Source organism: Gymnodraco acuticeps, unplaced genomic scaffold (assembly GCF_902827175.1).
Source record: "Gymnodraco acuticeps unplaced genomic scaffold, fGymAcu1.1, whole genome shotgun sequence".
NCBI lineage: Eukaryota > Metazoa > Chordata > Actinopteri > Perciformes > Bathydraconidae > Gymnodraco > Gymnodraco acuticeps.
Window position 1 is genome coordinate 3,724,138 of NW_022989983.1, and position 24,216 is coordinate 3,748,353.

Genomic DNA, 24,216 nt, shown 5'->3' on the forward strand with positions numbered 1-24,216 from the left:
ATAAAAAAAAGTTTATGATTAAACGATTTCTTGGCTGACAGAATAGACGGAACTAACGATATTTGTCATTCTAGTCGGACCCATTAGAGCGTAAAAACTGTAACTATAAGTATCTGAAATAAATATGTGTAATGAAACAAATACCAATAACTGTATTGCATTGTTTTCTTATGCGCAAAATTACTTCATACTGTCTTTTTCATCCTGCATTTATTGTGCCCCCCTCAGAAAATAACTGGCCCCAGCCTGGCCCCCCCAGTCAAATTGGTCTAGAACCGCCACTGTTCTTCAGAATTGATTGTGGCATCTCAACCGTGTGGTCAACCCGTGGCCCGTGACATGTCTTGTGAATTCTCCGGCCGAAGCTCCAAATAAACCGTCAGTGTTTGCCATCAAAGCTCCAGCTCTCCTCGTGTCTCTCTTTGAGTCCTAATCCAATTGCTTCAGAAGTTTCCCCCACTACTACTACTACTACTACTACTACTACTACTACTACTACTACTACTACTACTACTACTACTACTACTACTACTACTACTACTACTACTACTACTACTACTACTACTACTACTACTACTACTACTACTACTACTACTACTACTACTACTAATTACTAATAATTACTAATAATAGTAATACTTATAATACTAATAATCATCATAAGAGTAGGAACGATAATAACACATAATTCAAAGTCAAATAAACTATTTATTCTAAAAATAAAAACGTATGCAATAAAGAATACATATGAGTAATTATTCTTCCTAAGAAGTTTACTTTTTTGTGTTTATTCATTTGAGTCATATTATTATCTTAAATTCATATACAAATCTGCAGCCTGGATTTCAGATATATTAATTTCTGATTGTATTACGTTTGTCCTCTCCTTAGTTTGAGTACATTGTGCAAATTGAACATTGGGACTTGTGTGTGCCTCCTCTTAAGCCCCGCCCCTGTCTGCCAGTTGACCTATGAACGGCTCTGATAAACTCGCACATGCTCACAACGTCATCACTTTTCCTCTGGTCTTCCATGTCAACATGGCGGCTTCCATGGCATCCCAGGCTGCATCAAGAGGACTGAGGACAACTACCTCAAAGCACATTCTTCTGAACAAAGTCAAGGTACTCTCACAGCTTACATGACTGACAATGTGTTTTTCACCTCACACGGGTTTGTTTTGCCGTCGTTTTGTTGGTTGTCATCGTCTCAGGGAGGCTGTTAGTGGAGCTACGTGGCTAGCAGGTTAGCATGTGTGAGCACAGAGAGGTCTGCCAGATCAAAGTTTAACTGACAGTCAGCTGGTGATGTAACCACGCTCTCCTCAATGCAACCTATAATAGCGCTAAAGTAGTTGTAGAAATGCTGGACATGTAATGCATTTGCAGTGGGTGAAATAGAGTAAAGTTTTCACAAATCTGTAACTCTGTTTTAAATAGTATCTGTCTTTTCTGGGATAGTCTAGTCCAGATTTGGCAAGAGTAAATGTCCTTATATAGTGTTTTTTCATTCTCAAACTGGCCCAATATGGTGTAGATGTGAAGAAGATGGTGCAATCTCTCCTTGCAGATTCTCAAAGTTTTTACACATTTTAAAGTAGGGTTCAGACAGTGCTAAAGCTTTATAAAAATGTCTTACATGCTTTTACAACACTAAGAGGTGCAGAAAATAGAGGGTTGGTTGCTAAGTCATATATTTACCTTTATTTCCCCCCTAACAGCATGTATCCGTTACCCTTGAAATTAGTCTCCGCATGTATATCCCTGTGTAATTGTGGGTGTTTATATGCAATTTCAATTGAATAAGCACATTTATTTTGAAGGTCAGATTTTCGTGACGACATAATTTTTTGTTTAGTATATTTTCAGTGAGCTTTGGTTAAGCACACACTGTTGAAGCAAACTTAGAGACATAGCTAACCTGAGCCCTATCTCAGATAAGCCCACAGTGAAAAGGTCAACTTGTGTACTTTGATCCTCCAGTGTCTTTTTCCGAGCTTTGAACAACAGCTTGAAGGATTTCACTGATTATGTTTGTCTACTTTCACAATGGCAAATTATTACAGTGACATCTTCATCTGTTTTGCAAACAAAGCATTAGACGTTATGATTACAAGCAGAATGTTTCAAAAGGCTGCCAAAGCCCCAAGAAAGGTTTAGAAATACAACCCCCTGTCTGACATGTATTGACTAACAAATAAATGCACACTTTCTGAGAATGTAGATTTTTTGTAAAGCATTACATTTTTTTGGAGAACAGGATAGATATATCAGTTTGCTCTGCTTCAAGTCCAATTCGATTTTTTTCTTCTCAGTCGGCATCAGGGATCTGTCTTATAGAATTGTGTCCATGTAGTGCAAATGTCCTGCCTGAAAGTTGAGAGCAGTAACAGTAAGTGGGAGGCGTGTGGGGCAGTGGACTAGTGCGTTGGTGTTCGGATCAGGGGAGCACAGGTTCAAACCCCCACTGCAGTCAGCATGTCGTTGTGTCCCTGGGCAAGACTCTTCACCCCAAATTGCTCCTGTGGGGATTGCCCACGGTATTGAGCATGTAAGTCGCTTTGGATAAACGCGTCTAACAAGTAACATGTAATGTAACAAGTTGATAGTGTAAACACTGGTCCAGTCCTGTAGGCACACTGTGTTTGACAAAGGATGTGTAATGCTTTAATGACTTTCAGCTCCGCGATGCAACCATATGGCAGCCATCTTACCTGGGACTAGTGTTAATCTTGCTGTTATTTAAACATATGGTGAAGGAGGCTTATGTTGTCTTTATAATCCATTGCTCTGGTGAAACACTAATACTGTTTTTATTTAAAGTAATGAGCCTAAGATGCCTGTGAAGACTGTGGGGGAAACTTCTGAAGCAATTGGAAACAGGACTCAGAGAGACACGAGGAGAGCTGGAGCTTTGATGGCAAACACTGACGGTTTATTTGGAGTTACGGCCGGATAATTCACAAGACAGGTGGTGCGTCACGAGTTGACACAGCGGTTGCCAAACCAATTATGAAGAACTCTTCTGTAGCTCTAGGTTTTAACTAGTTCGTAGTGTAATAATCAACATTCTTCATCAGTGAGACTGAACAAATATGGACCCTGAATCTAACTAGAGCTCTCGTCCATAGGAAAGAATGTGCGCCAGAGAACCTACGTCCCTGAACAGTAATTACCTCATGGCAGCTTGTGCTCTGTCATAGACTGGAAACAACAATGCGCCCAAGCTGCCTCTCCTTAAGAGAGAGAGCAGCAATATCCAAGGCCGTAGAAATATGCCATGAGAAAAGAGACGGTGAGAGGAGAACATGATGAACTGTGTCCAAGGTTGAATACCTAAGCAAATTATTCCCTAACAAAGACAATATCCTAAGGATGCATGCAAAGACCACTATTACTTGTTTTTCATAATTAAGTTTGTTTGAAATATTTAGAAACTGTCTTTGCTTATCGAATGGGTAAACAACAAAAATGTCCGACTCCCTGTTGGTTTTAAGACTTTTTGTTGTGCATCTCACCTTGTTACATATACCTACCACATTTTTGGGTGAAACCTGAGCAAGGGGCTGCCTTTTGGCAACTTCGTAGGGGGCGCTATAGCACTTTTTGCTCTATTTGCAATATTCCCTTAAGAATGACACAATACTAAATCCCCAAATTAATTGATCAAAAATATGTATAACAGCGAAAGCTTGTCTGAAGGCAACGGGTGACCGAATTTGATGTATTGAGGTATTTAGGTATGTGATTAATACAATTATATTATATATTTGCTATAATTCAAATGAACAGTTTTCAGCAGATGTTACATAGTGTCAACAGGTTAGAGGTTATGTTGAAGTAAAGACTGGAATAAAACAAATAATATAGATAATTATATGAACATAGGCAATAGCGTAACAATGTCAGATTAAACATAAAATAAAAATAGTTAAATAACCCAATGTTTAGTTTTATATATAACATTGATATAAAGGTACAGTAACGTATTTAAAAATGTCCACATTGTACTACAATAAACAACATGTATATCACAAAATATACAATGTTATGTATATAATAAATATAACCTAAATAAATGAAAATACTTCATATTGACTATAATATTGTTACTCTTCGTCTACAATGTTTTTTCTGGCTTTTCTCACCTACTCTGTACTGTTTGTAAATTCAATCTGCAACACTCTGTGAGGCTGCCAGTATTCCCAACAAATATTGTTTTACTCAGCGGTGTATGAAGTGTCATGTCCTCAGAGAGTACATTTCTGTTGCAACAATTCTGATCTCACCTCTTTTGGCCGTTGAACCCGCTTCTCTTCCACTGCCTCCACATGTCTCTCTCTCTCCTCTTTATTCCCCTCTCTCTGTGTCTCTCTATCGGCCCAGGTGATAAGAGTAATGATCAGGGATTCTCTCTGGTCTGTAGCACAGTATCAGAGTCTGCACTGATTGACAGTCAGGTATCTCTACAATAGAATCAAATCAGCTTTGGCAGTACGTCAGCTAAGCCCAGGAATTCAATTTGCGATAATTCGTCAATCCAAAGGAAGCGTCACAATATTCAGATGGTTAGGCCCCAGGATGCTCTTAAAGGGGGGAGTGGGATGTTTCCCTCTCATGCTCTTTCTCTCTCTCCTCCCGTCTTTGTCTCATAAATCAAATCTCCTGAATTCTTGTCTGTACAGCGAGATAATCCTCTGTTTTTCACTGTCTCTGCACAGTGGTGAATTTGTAAACGTTTGCTAAAGTTTTTTATTTTTTGCAAGGTGTTCCTGCTTAGCAATAACCCAACAGTGTCGAAGCCCAGCATGGTTTGAAGGGAGCACTGGGAAGCGAGTTGGCTCAATGAGACTCGGTCCTGAATATTTTACGGAGGGGGTTGGAGAGCCCTCTGCTTGCAACGACTTCTTTCGCTGGAACTTCAAACGACGGGCGGCTTCCCCATCTGTCTCAGCAAGAACACATTTACATTTCCTCCCCGCAAGGAATACCGGAGGACGAAGCTAGCTCTAACAGGATTTGAATATCGCTTCACCAAAGTTAATAGCCATTTCTGTAGCTGGTGAGGTGCTTAGGCTTTTTCAATAATTTAGAAGGGCTGCAGTCATTAGGAAATGTTGGCAGCCACGGAAATGGGGAATGCAATGAGGGAATGCACTCCTATTAGCTAAACTTCTGCTGTTTTTCAAGTGTAGATAACGAGGGAGAAGTGGGAGTGATGTTGAGAAAACAATGTCAGTGATTGCTGACAGATGTAATTCATTAAAAGTGCAGTATGTTGAAGATAACGTTCAGCCGCCAAAGCTCATCCATCATCTCTGAAATGAGGCCTTCAAACATATTGTAAGTATGATTTGGATTTCATAATTCAGTTTGCCTGGGGCCGCTCCATACGAATATTTTGTTCAAGACATGGAAACCTGAGTTGCCTTCATCAGTGTAAAAACATTTCAACCATGTCAATCCGACTGCATAATTGTGTTGTGTTTACAGATCAACAAGGCTCTGTAAACACAACACTATTGCCAATATACCACAACCAATAGAGAAGCTTCCAAAGTGATTAGGGGTGTAACGGTTCACAGAGGTCACGGTTCGGTTTGTACCTCGGTTTCGGGGTCACGGTTCGGTACGGGTTCGGTACAACAAGAAAAAGCAAAACAAAGTCCCAAATGCATAATTCCAGGTTTGTTGTTATTTATTTTTGAACAGTAGTGCAATTCAGTTTAAAAATAAAGAACTCTGACATTTTGAATAATTAACTGTATTAAACAAACCACAAACAGTACCACACACACTCAGATGGCCATATTATCTATAATGGCTGATGTCAAACAAAAAGGTTTCATCAAGCTGTAAAACTAAAAAGAATGTCTTGAAAATATTACATCATAAATATTAAGAAAGTGTTTCAAGAGCGCAAAGTCGTTGAAAAACATATGCCAAAAGCTTCCGTTATTTATTTTGGTCTCTCGGCTCTCACGTCTATTGGCTTCTTAAAAACAGCGGGGATCAGCTGTTGTACTGCTGTTGTCTTTTGCCGGTTTCGGTGATTGGCAAATCTGGGTGATGCCTCCTGATATGATTTAGCATGTTTGGCGTGTGTTACCATTAGCATACCGCACTGCTATCGAACAACGCCGACACACCGTCCTCGTCCGATCCACCACTCGCACACTTCATCGTTATTTAGTCCGCAGGGAACCCGAAATGTTCCCACACAGCTGATTTAAAAGAAGCAGGTGGGTTCTAGCTTCTGTGTGTTATCTGAAATCGCCATACTAACTTTTCTTCTTCTTGTATTTTGTTGGTTTTGTTGTTGTTGTCACTACCCGATCTGCAGCTCTGCCCGATCTGCAGTGCGCATGTGCGAGATGGTCCGCCATATTGGACAACTCCGGACGGCAACTCAAGTAGGACAATTGACACAGTGGCTTTTGGCAAAGCCCAAAAATAAAACTCGAGAGAGAGATGAGTTATTGTTATTACAACGTGACTTCACTATTATTTAACAACTCTTTTTATTGGGTTCTTTTATTTGGGGTTAAGTACATTGTCAGAATAAGTGAGAAATTGATTTAACTTCTGTTAGACAGCTATATGCCATACATTTTTGCATACATTCACAGTAAATATGTATTCAGTATGATAGCTGTTTAACAGAAGTTAAATTCTTTTCTCACTTATTCTGACAATGTACTTAACCGCAAATAAAAGAACCCAATAAAAGGAGTTGTTAAATAATACTGAAGTCACGTTGTAATAACAATAACTCATCCCTCTCGAGTTTTCTTTTAGAGCTTTGCCAAAAGCCACTGTGTCAAGTGTCCTTATTGGGTTGCCGTACGGAGTTGTCCAATATGGCGGACCATCTCGCACATGCGCACTGCAGATCGGGCAGAGCTGCAGATCGGGTAGTGACAGTTGTGTTTCTTCTTGTTCTTCATTTGTTGTTTAAGGGCGGCTGGCAAACAGCTTTTAGGCGCAATACCGCCCCCTGGATTATAAATAGTGTAATGGATACTGCCCTGAATGACAGACTTTTTTCCCACTCGTAAAAAAAAGACGTATTCGTCGTGTGACTGCATGTGCCGAACCGTGACGGTACGGGACGAATACGGATACCCTTACACCCCTAAAAGTGATACATTGTTTCCAAACCGCTGGCAATCATATTCTGCTGACACAGCCTCAGACACTTTGGTTTAAAATCAAAATTCTCAAAGCTTGTTCATCATAGATACCATTTTCCTGACAACTGTGTAAAAGTCGGATAAACACAGTTTATTAACTTCATTGCTGTTAACATTTTGACTTGTATGTTGGAGATGAACTTTGACATAGTTGCGCATCCTTGTATTGCTTTCTCCTCATGACAGCGTTATCTTCCCTTCAACTCAACACCCTTGAATATGACTCCGACTTACACCCTCTTATTAATGATGCTAATTACTTAAATCCCTATCTGTCGAGACACAACAGTCAGGTTTTCCTTTCTTAAGCCTGTCTGTGAAAGATTAGACCCTACCCTGTCTAAAGACCTGTCAATGATGGAAATCCCCCTGATCTAAATCCTGGAGCCACGCTCTACTGCTCTCACCTCTGTCTCTGCTCCACAGTCCTGCTCTCTAACAGACAGATGTCATTTTTCTCTCCATACTCTGATGGTCTGAGCACAACCGTAGCTCTAAAGAGGCAAGGACATGGAAAGCTACAAGTTGTGTGATGGCAGTAATGACGGCAGAAAGTGGCCTTCCTCTTTTGTGCCATGCATGCGACCTTACATCATCAAAGGAAAAAGCTATGGTTCACCTCAAGAGCGGCTTGAAGGAAAAGTAAAGGCTAATTATTGTAAATGCTGCTGATTAATATGTTTGAGGATGAGTCATTGGGCTTTTGTTAAGCCAAATCTCAGTGGCCCTACATTTTTACAATTATAACATCCCTGCTATCTTTGCCATTACTCCTTTTTCAAATCTATGGAGGAGGAACGCAAGCTGAGGACAAGGAGAGGAACTTCTGCCACGAGTACTTTAGTCATTTAAAGAGACCAGGCTAGATGGCTTTCTGAATTAGCCCACAAATGCTTCATGAGGCATGCTCTTGTTACATGGCTGGCTCTAAGTGGAAATCTGCCTGTGATTCACACTGGCCTGTTTATGCAGAAAATCCACATCAGCTCTGCTTCTTTGCCTCCGCTCAGCTCTGCTTCTTTGCGTGTTGCCTCTCCCATGGCTTTCTACATAGTGCTTGTCTAATTGCAAGACAGCCTGTATTTATGAGTTGCCGCTAAGTAGCAAACTGCCACCTCATTAGCGGAAAAACATTCCACCGCCATCAGTACGGCAATGATTTTGATCGTCGCTCTGAGTACAGAGCTGCTCTCCCTGATTCAGCCTGTGCTCATTGAGGTGGACACTATAAAGTTCCCCCTTTTAAAATATTCCCGGATGGTTAGCTAAATGGATGGGGAAAAGAGACAAGTTCATAACCTGAATGGGAACAAATCAATTGCATAGAATTGGTGAACTGGCAATCAGTTAATTTCTTAAACATTTGATAATGCCCCTTGAGGATTCTGGTTAATTAGCTCTGCAGTCATTTGTCGTCACTAATAAGGATAAGTGTCATTTGAAAGGGGTTATGGCCTGGCCATGACAAGTAATGAGGAATTTAACCTCAGCAGACATCCGGGGATACTACTCTATAATATGAAATGTTCAGTGCCTTTTTTAAAAGCTCCAGTGGTCCACTCGCTGTGGTTAGCAGTTAAACACAAAATGCTGTTTTGTGCCTTATCTACTCAGTACAAGTGCTTCCATTATTGCTTATTTTTCATAAATGAACCACAGGTTATACATTTAAGAGTTTAATGTGTGCTGATGAAGCAATACGTTACTGCTACACAACAGTGCACAACAAACCCAACACATGAAAACATACAACAAAACACTATAGGAGAAAATGCTCCAATGCTGTTTAAGCTATTAAGCCTGTAGGAATGCTAACAGTTGGTAATTATCACTATCACAACACAAAGAAAAGTTGAGGCTATGATGCAGCCATAATGTCATAAACCAAAGTATTGGATGGATAAAAAAACGACATGTTGATGGCAAAGTCAGAAGGTGAATAAGTATTAAGATTAATCCTCAGTAGTACATGATCATTTCCACCGAAATTCGTCACTCGGCAACCACACATGGTGGATGAAAAAGTCACCAAATGAAATAATTCAATGCTTTGGAAACCTGAATGTTTGTACCAACATTTACTTAAGAGCATGGCAATCCATCCAATAATTGAGAGTCTTTACTGTTAAAATGACCTAAAGAAAATCATGTTTTCAGTTAAAGGTCTGTTTGGTCTCGTTTTTTTTAATTTTGTTTGCTGTTCTTTGATTTTGTTCTCAAATGTTTCCCTGGCAATTGAATAAAAACCCACTTTGGCAAGCCATCTCAGGTTTTGATTGGATAGGTTAACCCTGTGGTAATTCTAAGGACAATCACTAGGAGTATGTTGAATCTTTGAATGATCTCAAAGGCCCCTTTGAACCCCTTGAGGATTTGAGTCTGTAAGCTTCTCTTCCTGATCTTAAAGTGGAGTCATGTGGGGCCACATCAATACAGATTTGCAATTGCCTCATGAATATGTCTGCTTAAAATGATGCCTTAGCCTCAGTAGCTATTAAAGCAATGGTCTTTTTTTATGTTTTGCATGTAGTCTCTGAGGAATCGATCGTGGATTGACATATTGAGAGTTTCCCCTAATGGAGCTGCACTTTGTCTGGCCATCGAGACTTGTTAATGATGATAGCCTCTGTGTGAGTGGCTCATGGCCTATTCTGAGTCCCCACTTGTCTTTACTGCCTTTAATGCGGCTCTTCATACTGCTTTATCTATATTCATAATTTATAAACTTGGGGAAAAAACTCCATGAAGCAATTTGTTACTTTTTTATTGACTTCTGAGGGCTGGTGAGTGATGAAGGCTCTTTTTCAGGTGTCCTATAAGATATTGATTGGCTCATGCAGCAGCAACCACTTTGCATGTGTCCTCCACATCATCAATCAGAGCTTTTCTTCAATATGTCCGCTGATGTTCTTCATGACAGAGCACCGGGTGCCGCAGGTTTTCATACTGCTTTGAACAAGGAAAACACGGACTGAAAAATCAAAGTAGGACATGCATTCTCCAACAAAAACAAAACATAATGTCATGAACATATTTAAAGGTCCCATATCATGGCCATGTCTACTGATCATAATTCCATTGTTGAGGTCTTCTAGAATAGATTTACATTGTTCAATGTTCCAAAATCACATTGTTTTTCCTCATACAGCATCTCTGTATAGTATGTGTATTCCCTCTCTGTCCTAAACGGCTTGTTGGAGCTCCTGCCCCCCCCCCCCCCTTATGAGCCCAGTGTGCTCTGATGTGTGTTGTTTATATGTTACAATAGCGTGTGTGTGTGTGTGTGTGTGTGTGTGTGGAGGCGTTCTGGGGCAGCACAGACAGGTATTTTCTGTGTTAGAGTTTTACTCGCTAAGGGTGTACTTTGAGGGTTTGTGACTCGTTTACCGTTTACATGCAGAAAAAGCTTCATAACACACAAGGGGACGGGTAACAACCAGAAAAGCATGACATGGGACCTTTAAATATGGATTTTAAAATATTTGGTACACTGCATTTAACTACAAAGCTATACAACAAACGTTTTGTTATTTATTATAATTAATACAAACGTCTTTGTTTTTGCATACATGTTGTTTGAGCTGCAACAAATGATTATTTTCAATAATTATGAACAACTTATTTTCTAATAAAATATATATACATAAAGTGAGAAAAAAAATAAATGTCTGGAGCGCATGGTGATATCAAATGTTTGATAGTGTAATCAGACCAACATTCAAAACCCAACCCATATGTTTCAATATATATATATACTTTTGTGCATATACAAAATGAGAGAAAATAGTGAAAAATGTCAAGAGCCCATGCTGACTATTCAAATTGTGATATTGTTTTATCAGACCCACAGTCCAAGCCATGACAATATTCTGTTCACTTCGTAGAAGGAAACACAAAGTGCAAAATACAATTTTTTTCCCCTTCATTTTAGCTCTGTATGTAGGATTTTGTGATGGTGTGTCTAACCTCTGTTTTCACACTACCTCAAGGCTTTATTTCCATGTCAATGCATGTACATCACACAACACCTTCCATATGCATAACCACATGCTGAGTAATCGAATGAATCATTGAAATTAGCATCAGCATGTATGAATTTATGGACTCACTAAAAGATAGCATGGGCTGCCGTGTTGAAACCACATTGCTGACACCCGTAGATAAATAGCCTGTGTTCAGAGATAATGTTCCCTTAGTGTTACCACCTGCCACAGCAAAATCACATCTTCACTCTCTATATCCTATCTCTCTTCTCATCCAATCATGAAACAAATGCGTTTTTTGACCTGCCGTGTCAACCCTTTGAATTTTTGAGTGACAGATTAGCGAGCGGCGCAGCATTGACTGGCTGCTGTTTATGGGCCTGATCAAAGGGGATCGCCTGCTTTGTAACCTTCCCCTGTAAATTAGGGTTTATGGCTGCAATACATGTCCATTGGAGCCAGAACTAGTCTGTCAGATGGCGACTTTTTGACATTGTCCCTCTCTCTCATAGTGATAAAGACAACTGCTTTAAATGAGCCCTAGGATATTGACTCCTTCCATGTTACAGAAGGGCAAACGACCGAGTAGTGGCATGTCTTGAAATGACTTTGGAAAGTGCCACGATTAGACATCCCCTCTCTGCGATGACACTTCTCACCACAAGTGCGATTTGACTTTGTGCATGCTGCTCTCCAGCAAACATGAGACTGCACAATTCTGGGCCTCTCCGGAGAAGTCCTGATGTTGCGTGATGCTGTGCCGATTACCACACGGGCCAGCCAAAGAAGTGTTTTTGGAGGAGTGGCGATGACTAAACTATGATTTTGTCCTTCAAAGTCACTGGTGGATCAGTACAGCTGCGACGAGGACTCTGCAATCTGATGCAGCTGCTGCACAGACGTTCTCTGACTTTGTGAGGGCACAGCCCACTCAGTGCTCTGTAAGAGAGCTGCCGTATGGTGACATGGTTTATTCAGCACATTTCAAGTCCTTTGTTTTTACTTTTTTTAACTTATGTCAACACTTTAGTTTTAGAATTTGTCTTTGCGAGTTGTTGTCTCAAGGTTGTTTTTGCTTTTTTCTTTCTACATTTTTTTTGCCAGCACAGTTGGTATTTAAATTGTGTTTACTTCACTGCTTCGTTTTAATTGTTTAATTATGGTTGGTAAAAAACAAAACTGCTGCACAAAGAAACCCAAATGTTTTTCCTTTTTGTCCAGAATATTATTGTATCAAGGATCAAGTCAACACATTTTTTAATATTTCCTCAACAATTGGCCAACACATATTTTGTATTTAAATGTGTTTACTCACTTTGCATCGTTTTAAATATAACCTTTTCTTCAGAAGGATCTGGCACAAGGGACACAATTATTTTGTTTTTTCTAAAATATTATTTTAAACCTAAATATTAATTGTTTAATTGTATCAAGGATCATATCACCACATCTTTTAATTACATTTATTTATCCTACTGTTTTTAATTATCATACCAGAGGCTTAAAATAATTGTATTGCCAAATGGGAGACATAACCACAAGAGGTATACATATTTAATCAGACAACAAATGCCTTCTTATGACTTATTTCTTCACATTTTTCAAGCAAACCGCCTCTGCTATGATTATCTTCTCAAACTCGACTTTTATTTTACGTGAATGCAGTAGTTAAGAGTTATTTGTGCAATTTCTCTCCCCCTAAGCAAACTGCAAAACTCACGAATTGCATACATCTTAAAGGGGACCTATCATGCAAAATGCATGTTTTGATGTCTTTTATACATAAATATGTGTCCACAGTGCGTCGGGGAACTCACGCAGCGTCAGAAAATAAAACCCTCTCTCTTTTCCTCCGTACCCAAATCTCTAAAAACGGAGCTACAACGGAGCTGATCCAGATTTGCATCCGATATGACGTAATATCGGAAATGTAGGCTGGCTTTACACCCACGGGCCTATCAGAAACGTTGCTATCAGAAACAATGCCCGACTGTTTTGGACGTAATTAGTCGGTGTTTACATTAGCATCGCTAACACTCAGAGCTAACCTGTACTGGAGAGCATGTGTGTGAAGAAGCAGGAAATAAAAAGGAACTCACCTTGTGGTATAACCGGCAAGAGAGAAAGCCTTTGAGCTCCAAACTGTTTTAATCCTTGATAATCCATGATACGGCGTTTCATCACCGCCGTATTTAGTTTAGACAGTAGCTGCCGTGTCCCGCATGAACTCAGCCCCCTCCTTTTTAAAAATGTTCTTATTATTATTTTTATTTTTAAAGCTTTATACCCCAAATCAGCACTTTTGAAACAGGAAGTGAAATAGAGGGATATGTAGCATGGCTAGAATGGGTGATCTGTTTGGTATTTTGAGCAAAACACTTAATGGACATGTTTTGTATATATCTGAGACCTATGCTATTGCCTAAAAATAGCATGATAGGTGCACTTTAATTTGCAATATATATATTTATAATATTTAATGTATGTTTAAAAGAGAACTTTTTTAAAGAGAGAAACAAAAGGTTAGCGTCCACCTCATCTACGGTGTGTGACATTTTGAAATCACTCGCTGAATGTCAAGACTCTTGCTGCAAGCCCGCTGACAGCAACATTCTTTCAAGGAAGAAGTGTTTCCTTGATGTGACCTCAGCTTCCTTCTCATCTACTTAATTGTACTTTATCGCTTTTAATCTAATGCGAAATGCAGTTTCAAGGGAGTAAACCATAATGGAGATGATCACGGACTGTTATTAGAGTGGTGTCACATTATATTTCTTCAGTGATGGCATGTTTTAACCTACTTAAAGTGCATGTGTTCCCGAGCTAAAAGGAAAGTCAGGTACGTGTTTTGTGGACCTTTCTGGAACCTGCCTCTGGTGTTTTGACACTTTGTCAGAAAGACTGATTTGAACGAAAGTGAAAGGGGCTTTGCTTATTGATTCATTAATAACGTGAATGCTTTCATTTCCATGTTCCAGCTCGCTCTTATTTTTTTCTATTAGTTTTTTATGCCATTAGTGCTCCAGAGAGATCCTGTCAATTTAGATTTGCACAATAAATCAAACCTGTTCCTTAAAAGTCTTTGTTTCCCTTGCTTTCATCATCTCCAAACAATAATGCAGCTGTTTATCATTGCCCTGGCTCCAACTCGCTCTTGCTACTATGCCCCAATTCTCGTCACTTGGATGAACTCAGGAGAAAGTTCTTGAGTGCTTTTGTGTGTAGGGGAGCTTGCTTATAATATTTATGACATCCAGGGCCATCTATGTCAGAGTTTACGTATTTGTTTGTGCCATAGTGCGTCTTCACCAGTGTGCACAGTACATCCCGTGTGTCTATTGTTGTCTTTGTGCGTCTGTGTGGGTGTATTAAAGGTCCCATGTCATGCTTTTCCGGTTGTTACCCGTCCCCTTGTGTGTTATGTAGCTTTTTCTGCATATAAATGGTCTGCAAAGTCACAAACCCTCAAAGTACACCCTGTAGCGAGTAAATCTCTAACACACAAAAGACCTGCCTATGCTGCCCCAGAACGCCTCGTTGGAGATTTCTCTTTTTCTTCCTGGTACTAAGTGACGTAACGACGACGCAAATGGACCAATCCGTGGAGCTCCTCACACACACACTCTTTTAGCGGTGAAAATGTGATGCGCTGGGGGGGGGGGGGGGCGCGTGATAGTGGAGCCTCGCAGCGTGGCGAAACTGTGGCACGCTTACACTGTAGGTGCGCCGCGGGGGGGGGGGGGTGCGAGTGGAGCCTCGCAGCCCCCTCAGCACCCCCCCCCCCCCTTCCCCGCGTCCATTCGCGATGTACACTGGGCTCATAGGGAGGGGGGGGAAGGAGCTCCAACAAGCCGTTTAGGACAGAGAGTGAATACACATACTATACAGAGATGCTGTATGAGGAACCAATGTGAGTTTGGAATGTAAATGTATTTTAGTATAACCCAACAATGGAATTATGATCAGTAGAAATGGCCATGTCATGGGACCTTTACATTAGAACAGTATATAGGTGGAAGGACAGGGTAGATTGTCTCTAGAGTGCTGCTGATGATAATTACTGTAGACAGAGGGTCTCAGCGGACGGAGCCTTGCTGCCATTCACCGCTAACTCAACTGCTTTCTTCCACGGCAACACTCCCCTATTATTATACCTTTCCTGTTGAGACCTCAGCAGTTTAATATCTGCTAACACTAAGCATTGCTGCGAGTGGAGGATATCATTTTGGTTACGATTGAGTCTTTATGGAATTTGGAAAAGGTGAGTTATATGGGGAGTAAGGGGATCTATTGATGATTTATCAATTTTCCAAGGTGGAATAATTGTCTGTTTTAGAACTCTTTGTCTTGTAAAAAAAAATCCTTGTGATTTTTCTCCTAATATTTTTATGAATACGAGAAGTTTTCCTTTTTTTGTACGAATTTGGGGGATTTTCAAGCGTTTTATTTGAAAGTGGGCTCTAGAGATGATTGGGAAAAAGGCAAAATAGGGTTGAAGAAAGGCTTTCTCAACGTGGAAACATTTCATGGAAATGATCATGATTTTAAGGGAATTAGCAGGAACTCATTTAAATTAAATGGAAAGATCTGATCACCTCCTAGTGCTGCATTTACCATACACCATGCAGATAAAACCTAACCTTAATATGTACATAATACATGATTTTGCCCAAAAAAGTCCACTTTGCGAGATCTCGCAATACTTTTCATTTAGTACTTCCTGGTCAGTTCGGCTGCTACGGCAACACAGAAACCACAACAATGGAGTGGTTCATCGATTTTACTTTGAGCTTGGCCTTAAATATAAAGATATAACATCAGTGCTTGGCAATAGGCACGGGTTTCACACATAGACTGTATATATAAAGGGTTTCACATAAGTGAAGACACCTCAAGAAAACACTCAGAGCGAGGGGACATGCACGTTCCTCTGAGCTGAGTTATTGACAGATTCGAATTTCGCGGATCAATAACTCATGAACATAACGTTGTAAAAATACAAACAACATGACTTTACAATCATAGCAAGGTAGACAACGAGCTACAGAGTCGTTTTTATCAGAACAGTTCGATACGCGCCGTCATCCGAGCTAAACATCAATAATTTGTCACAATCCGCAGCTTGAGGAGGGAGAGGAGTGCTTAGGGACCGTCTACAAACTGCAACGGGGTTTTGCGAGATATCGCAAAGGTTTTGCGATATCTCGCAAAACATTTAATTTTTATTTTTTTTCAAAACAAAATGTTTCTTCTCCATTGTCCCCTAGGGGGCTCCGTAAATGATACTTAAAGTTCAGGGTAATCAACTGTTAAAAACATACTACACCTTTCTTTTTCAATAAATTGATGTTTTCAAAGTAAATGGATAATCGTTTTTAATAATCGAGATTATGATTTTTGTCATCGAGCAGCCCTACTTTGCATGCTTCGTGATGCTTTTACTAACACCTATTTAATGGGAGGCTGACGAATGATCTTTACATTTAAAGAGTAAGATGCTGTCTTTCACTGGACGCTTATATATCTCCTCACACCTTATTATAAAACATTCTGTTCTTTCAATTATATTTGAAGTCATTTGATTCTAAGATATAAGCATTTTGTTTTACTATAAGGATCTATTTGTATAAATAACGAGAATGTCTCCTAAAGAACGTGTTAGCAACAGATTGCCTACTGTTTCCTTACTCTGTGTTTTCTCACCTATAGTTGACCTGTGAATGGTGTCGGGCCAGATGTGCCTGTATGCAGGTTGTACTACACTACTGCTTGACTTTGTAATGACAGATTCCACAAACAGCTGCGGTAATACCAAGCCTCACTCCATCTTTTTAATTATGAATTCAAGTAATACCTGCAATGTCAAAAAGTCAAAGCACGAGGAGAAGTACACAATAGAGAGAAAGACTTACTGTTGCAATTCACTGCTCAGTAATAACTGTGGTTTGGCATCTTGCCACAATCGGAGCATAATCGAATACAAAATACGGTGTGATTTCTACGCAGGTGAAGTTGGAAATGTTCAATAACAAACATTTCTGTCATCTGTCAGATCATTACAAATGGCAGAACAATTAAAATAGTCAACATCATTTTCAATCTCTAATATCAACACTTACACACTATTTCATTCCCATTATCACTTCATATGTTCGTTCTTGCTCCTCATGTTGTGATATGACCCTCACTTTTCTTATTGCTATTTAATGCACTTTGCACATAGTTAAAAAAACAACAATTACATGCCTGAAAAATGTTGACAAAAACATTTAGATTCAGGAGTTATCATGGCGCATCAAAGCATTGCAATTTGTTTCCGATTAGATTTTACGGCTGAATCCCAAAAGCATTCTCATGGCAGCTGCTAGCCTAGGTTGGCAAATTAGCTTTGGTTTGTTAGTTTGAGAGCTCAGTTCTCCACACTGTGGAACACTTTCTTTGGGTTCATTACTCACAATAAACATTTCAAACAAATTGGAAATATATGTCAGAATGCATGGAACGTGCTTGTATACAGACTTTTAGTGGACAAATCTAAGTGAACAGTTCACTCATAGAAGACTACAGTTACACTTTATTTCTTTGCCATTAATATAAGACTACAAGTTGACTTTGGCACACAGTCAGCTATTGCTCAGCTGCTTTGTTGCTTATCCATATATCTGTATTTGTCTACCCATGTTAAACTTGAAGTGGTAGATAGGAGATGAAGGCAACAAAAGAAACAAAAGCAGTTTTATAGCAACTAAATAACTAGGTTACAAAGACTACATCAGCTGACACATAGGTTACATAAAGCCAGAGTTCTTCATGTTAGCTCTTTGTGGCAACCTTGACAGTCTCTCTCTAACTTTCTTTTAGTGTAAAGCAGTTACTGTATTTAAAAAAGAGCTATCAAAACCTATGATTATCAATATATTATCATGATGTTTTACAGCACCATTATAGGTCACGAGCAGACAGCTGTAAAGTAAAAATAGCTCATAGGATGGCTGGTTACGTGCAGGCTGCATATGATGCTATGTTGTTGTTAGCGAGCCATCTTTGAAACAAATTGTCTATGGTGCATACTAAAACGTGCCCTAGGTTCCTTTCCATTTGCTGGTGTTTGGCCCTAGGTAACTGTCAGGGCCTGAAGGGACACCCCAAGCCCCACTTGACTTCTCCAGTAAGCAGCAGCTGCTATTTTAGGAATTCTGCATAGCTCTTTTCGTCTTCAACCTCCCTTTTTTCATTGTTCTGTTAGATAGGGGAGCCATTTTAACTGATGTGTATTGGTTTGTCCTAGTTGACAGGTTTGGGAATGTGATTCCTGCATCTTTATCTACAATGTGTGCTAATCTAGGTAGGAATTGGGATTTAGAAAAAAAAGGGAAGACTTTCTTGACCTATTTAGACTATGGCAGTGGCTTTCAGGTCACATGTTGTCACCCACCAGTAGTTTGTGTACTGCTGTTTATAACACATCGATCTCTTTATCTGAGCGGCAGGTCATGTTTTCTGTATTCTTCTTTAACTATTACTTTTTCTGTATTGACCTCGCATGGTTTCACTTCTTCTTGCTTCTGTTAGCAGTGGAGTTGTTATGATTATCAAATGAGTCTCTTTTACCTTTAAATAGGTTGGCCTGCCAATTTCATACTGCCTGTATATATTTCTTACACTTCTCTACGTGTTTACTTCAGTTCACTGCGCCCTCTCTCCTGCTCTTCAGAGGGGAGTGTCCTCAGTGCGAGGGGTATACAGGGTCTCTTTAACCATGCTATATGGGTGTGACTTTTTTCTGTCAACACCATTCATATCTATGCAAAGAGTTAGTTCATTATTATATTGTTTCCTTGAGCTTATATGGTACATGGTTCATCTACCCTCCTAAGATTCCACAATGATGCATTTAACTACAAAATGAACCAAGCATAGGGACAATTACACGGTTTTCTTCTTCCTGCACATTACATGGCAACACGTTTTCTTAATAATATCATAATATTATATAAATAACAATTGGATAATGTTAGCATAGTAGATTATGTAATATTGTACACATTGAAAATGTAATCCTAATAGTTAGCCGTGTCAGTAGTTAATACGTCTTCGTATGTTCTAATGATACTTCCTGTTGAAAGAAGGTGTTACCTGGTCCTGTGTCAGGCTGTCAGCTGCCATGTTCTTTTGTCAAATACAGACCAAAAGATACACTGACAGTGGGAGCATGCAGCCAGGCAGCAGAGCTGATCCTCCCTAGGCAGGTTGAATGGCAAGGGAAGTGGGTGTTTTCAGAGGGAAGGCCTTGCAGGTACCTGACAGCAGTCAAATGAGAGAAAACGTGTTTGGCAGCTTCGCTTGGTAAGGTTGTGGGATATGTTGTGCTAAAGTGGACATAGAGGTAGGAGCAATTGGCTTGAAGTCTCTCTCAAAGACACACACACACACACACTCCGGAACATCAGGAAGCCAGGCCGATACATATCCACTATGTCCAAATCTGTTTTGGTTTTCCCAAATTCAGTTTACATTTTCTTCGTATTTTGTTGTATTCCTCTATTCTTCTTATCGCCATGCATGCAGACCTTAATGCAATCCCTTTTGCCCTGCCTGTGAACCCCTCGAGACTCCGTCAAGAGTCCCATCATCAGTATCAGCTGCTATAGAGCGCTACGAGTAATAGACTTTAAAGCATAGTCTCCCCTGCATACATATAGACTGCTATAACTGAAACGTATGAATAGTACGCAGACGAGACTGCAGAGGTGACCCGCGGATGCCCCTCATTTCTGTATTCAGTTATGCGAGAGAAGAGGCCAATATGGATCAACATGCACTGTTCTCCTAGAAAACAACCCATTTTCACTCTAATGAAGTCTACTGACCCCCCCCCCCCCCCGGAGAGCAGAAATGGGAAAAAAAGCATGCTAATACAGTGTGCTGCGGTGGCACTGAGCGCGTTGGTTCTGCCATGAATTGTGAATACCTGTAATGTGGTTTGGTTTACCGTGGAGCCTCGTTGATCATTGTGCTCAGTTCTATATTGATAAAGGGTTTGGCAGTGGCCATGTGAAACTCTTAGCCTTTAATCACTTATAACCATTAAGGGTTTGTCAGGGTTACATTTCTCTAAATGGTTGAGAGATGTTGACAAATACACCCCCCGTTCTACTTCTAACCTTCTGTTCCGATTATTTTCCACTCCTGAATAATAGCGTGATGGACGACTTTTAAAGGCACAGAGTAGTCTTGTTATATCCCAATCGCAGCGGAAAACACACACTCATTACTAGGGATGGGTATCGTTTGAAATTTATCGATTCCGGTTCTGCTTATCGATTCCGGTTCTTATCGATTCCCCGTTTCGATTCCAAAATTGTAAAATAAAGAGGTCAAACGTTTAGATAACAAAAATATATTTATTCTTAAAAGCTTTAACTGAAATTGTTACTAAAAAATATACATGCAATACAAATGTATTGCACAATAGCTGTGCTTTATTTTAACTGAGCTATGCCTGTGGCAAGCTATTAACAGGCATTACACTTTGCCTTTTCTTTTTCTTTTTTAGTGTAGTGGAGCCTCACTTCAGAGTGTTTACCGCGACCTATCTTTGGTGTTATGAAGTGACTGAGCTCGTGAAATGTCTACGGGAGGGCGGGGGAGCATCGCTGCGGGGCAACTGTGGACCTCTGTCGCCTGTCAGCGCAATTTATATGATGCCGTTTAAAAAAATGAAGGGCGGTGCCGGCCGTCAGCGTACCGAGCCGGCCGTCAACGGTCCGCTGACGACCGGCGTTCTGTGATTCTCCAGGTCCGCCCTGTATTCCACCGGGTCACCGCAGCACCGCGGTGCAGCGGGACCCGCTGGAATACAGGGTCTACCGCGTTTAGGAACCGTTAAGCAGAACCGAAATTGTGTATTTTGTATGGGTACCCGCCGGTACCCGGCATTTTCTTATCGGTTCTCATCTGGAACCGAGTTTCGGTTCCCAACCCTACTCATTACATGTACATGCAGACTCTCGTCCATAAAAGCATCTTGGTTTCTCCTTTTCATTCCTGCTGCATGTAGAGACAAACATGACATTTGTTGATCAGCTCCTCTGTATTTGTTTCTCCAGTCTTGACATCCTTCTTTGTTGTTTCATTGTAAATACAGTGGATTATATACATGTTCGTAGATGTCTTTGTTGTGCACAAATGCAAACACACGCAAGGTAATCTTGGGGTTTGCTCACTTAAATTCGAATACATTAATTTGCATAAGACCTGATTTTCGTTTCTTTCTTTTCACTTGGAAAAATAGAAAACCCCAGTAGTCTAGTGTATGCTGCAGGATTTTCTCCCGGTGTAGCAGTTTTTTTTAAAGTATCGGTGAATGTCCTTGTTCTTGCCGACTTCTGATCACTTCCCTTGGAGAAATGTTTTCTAACTTCAAAGCCTGGGCTGAAGTGGCGCCGCTGATTCAGTCTGCAGCTGTCGGAGCAAACAATACAAATGAGGCTTTTGTAAAAACTATTTAGAATAATTTGTGCTCATTTAAAGGTAGGGTAGGTAAGAATGGAGAAACCAGCTCGAGTGCGCTAGAATTTGAAAGTACGTAGCCGGAAAAAATCTGCCTCTTCCTTCAGACTTCCTCACAGAGCCCCTCCTCCAACACACACGAACGCGCACATGACCAATGAGGGCACGAGATAAGTTTGTGCACAGATGGAAGGCTGACAGGCAGGTAGACCATCCAGTTATTTTAGCCGGCCCGGCTCAGATGATTAGTCGTGCTTTTTACACAGATTACATTTTGTAATGTATTTATTGTCAAAGCATTTAATATATTCATTGCTATCGGGATGTTATGAGCATTCGTGTTTCTGAAGTGAATTACCTACCCTACATTTAAAGTTGGTATGATGAAGATCTGAAAGATATTTCATATTGTGTTTGTATGAAGTTTTATTTGTTTCCTTTTTCAAAATGGTTGACAATTCTGCTTTTAACACAAAGGGTCTGTTTGTCCAACCATTGTCCAATTTCCGACTTTAGAAAGTATTTTGCTTCGGTGTGAAAGTTCCTTAAATATGATTATTTGATCAAACTACTTTCGCAACACCATACTCTTGGAGACTAAATCTAAGGTTATTTAATAATTCACAGTAGCACTATATTAGTTGTAAAATGGATTTATGTTGGTACAGGTGGTCCATCTTTGTCTGCTCTTTCAAAAATAGTCTCATTCACTGCCATGATTTTCCTGAGTCCGTTTCAAAGGAAGCAGAATAAATTTCAAGGTGTGGTGCGCCACTTGATGCTATTGCCATATTTTAGGTTTTGTGTTTGTCTCCACATAAATGTATTTTTCCCACTGTTAAGCACAAAACCCACCTGGGGCAGTTGGCTACTTCTTTTAAAAAATAACTAATGCTTGTTATTAAGAGCAGAATATCGACCGTGAAGACTTAAGCACAGTGTGTGATGGTACATTGGATCTTCCTGTATTGATGTAGCATGGTCAAACAGTGGGTAATAAAACTAAATAACAGCTTTACAATCATCATTGTCTGTATTATAATGTCCACATGTTCTCCTCATGCCTGTGTCCTCAAATAACTAATGTGTAGCTCAAACAGACTTACAGTAGGTCAGTTCAAATTGACTTAAGCAACATCCTGTAGTGCAGCGCTGATGTTATTATCATGTTAATCTGCGCTGGGTGCGAAAATGCTCGCGCTGAAGAATCATTTACACGCCGAGCCATTATTTACCTCGCAATCCTTGTTTCCCCTTTACTTTAATGGCCTTTCTCTCCTTAACGACTCCCCGAAGATTTCCCTGTGAAAACATTTGCATGCACGCACACAAGCTCACACGTGCACTCTATTCTCACACTCCTAGACTTTGTAGTGTGTGCTGCTGTGGAAGGATTGCAACTCTAATGCAGCCTGTGTCTCTCCGTCACATTAAAAAAAGCCAATTTCCTTTTTTAATAGCAACAACAGCTGGAGCTGACACGGCCTGTGTCTGCTGATGGGGCGAACAGCTCCAGAGCTGTCCCGTAGCTTAGGCCCGGGTGCTTGCCTTATTACAGGGGAAAGGAAAAAGAGCTGGAAAGAAGAAGAAGGAGAAAGGATGTGCACTCCGAGACATGTGTTGGCGTTGTTGGAGACATGTGGAGCCGAAGGGACATATAGTTCATATTAGAGATGATGGAACACTTGAGATGTGTACCTTTTATAGAACTATGTTACCTTTCTCTCACTTCCAAGTCACACTTCCTCATTCTGCCCCCCCCTCCTCTCCCTCCCCTCCAGTGCACCTGGTTGAGTCCCAGGAGATGGCTGAATCTTCAGGAGTACCAGAGCAAGAAGCTGATGCAAGAGAATGGCGTGGCAGTCCAGCGCTTCTACGTGGCCGACACAGCTTCCAAAGCCCTGGAGGCTGCAAAGAGACTCAGTGAGTAGAGGGGACACGCACGCACGCACACACACACACACACACACACACACACACACACACACACACACACCATGCATGTCACCAATGTCCATCAACCACAGAGAAAAGAGCATCCTGCCAGGGTGTTTTCAGGATGCCGTTCCCTTCTCATTACGTGATATCTTTGAATCGCCTGGAGGGAATTTCTTCTTCGTCTGCTCAAGGATGATCTGATTTGAATTTGGTTGACAAAGGTCAAAAAGTCAGCGTGAAATCAAAAACATACTTGTCCATAAATCAAGAATTCAGACCCTAATTAGGGAGATGTTACTTTAAATGAGTAAGCGCTGACACCTTGGACACTCGTCGATGTAAACTGCAACTTGACGAGTTGGCGGAGGCATACAACCGCGAGGCTGTACATCTCGTATGAAAAGGTTATTTATGTGACATCGGAGTTAGGGAACATATACTTTGAGGCATATTCGAGGATATCCTGTTTTCTTTTAATGCTTTTTGTGTAACAGCAGTGTTTGATGTCGACAAGCAGTAAGGAAAATACAAAATATTGTAAAACTGCCCAAAAGATGACTCAAAGGAGAAGTGTAGACACATCCTCATTAT

The 24,216-nt window shown here is 40.4% G+C and overlaps 1 protein-coding gene across 1 annotated transcript in view; it reads left to right on the forward strand.

The window, feature by feature from the left end:
* The first annotated feature begins 1,001 nt into the window (after positions 1-1,001).
* suclg2 (succinate-CoA ligase GDP-forming subunit beta) overlaps positions 1,002-24,216 on the forward strand; it is a 111,452-nt gene continuing 88,237 nt past the window's right edge. The window contains exons 1-2 of the mRNA XM_034212240.1: positions 1,002-1,124; positions 23,469-23,610. Of these exons, the coding sequence (XP_034068131.1) occupies positions 1,041-1,124; positions 23,469-23,610 (226 nt within the window). The 5' untranslated portion in view covers positions 1,002-1,040. The remainder of the gene's footprint in view (positions 1,125-23,468; positions 23,611-24,216) is intronic.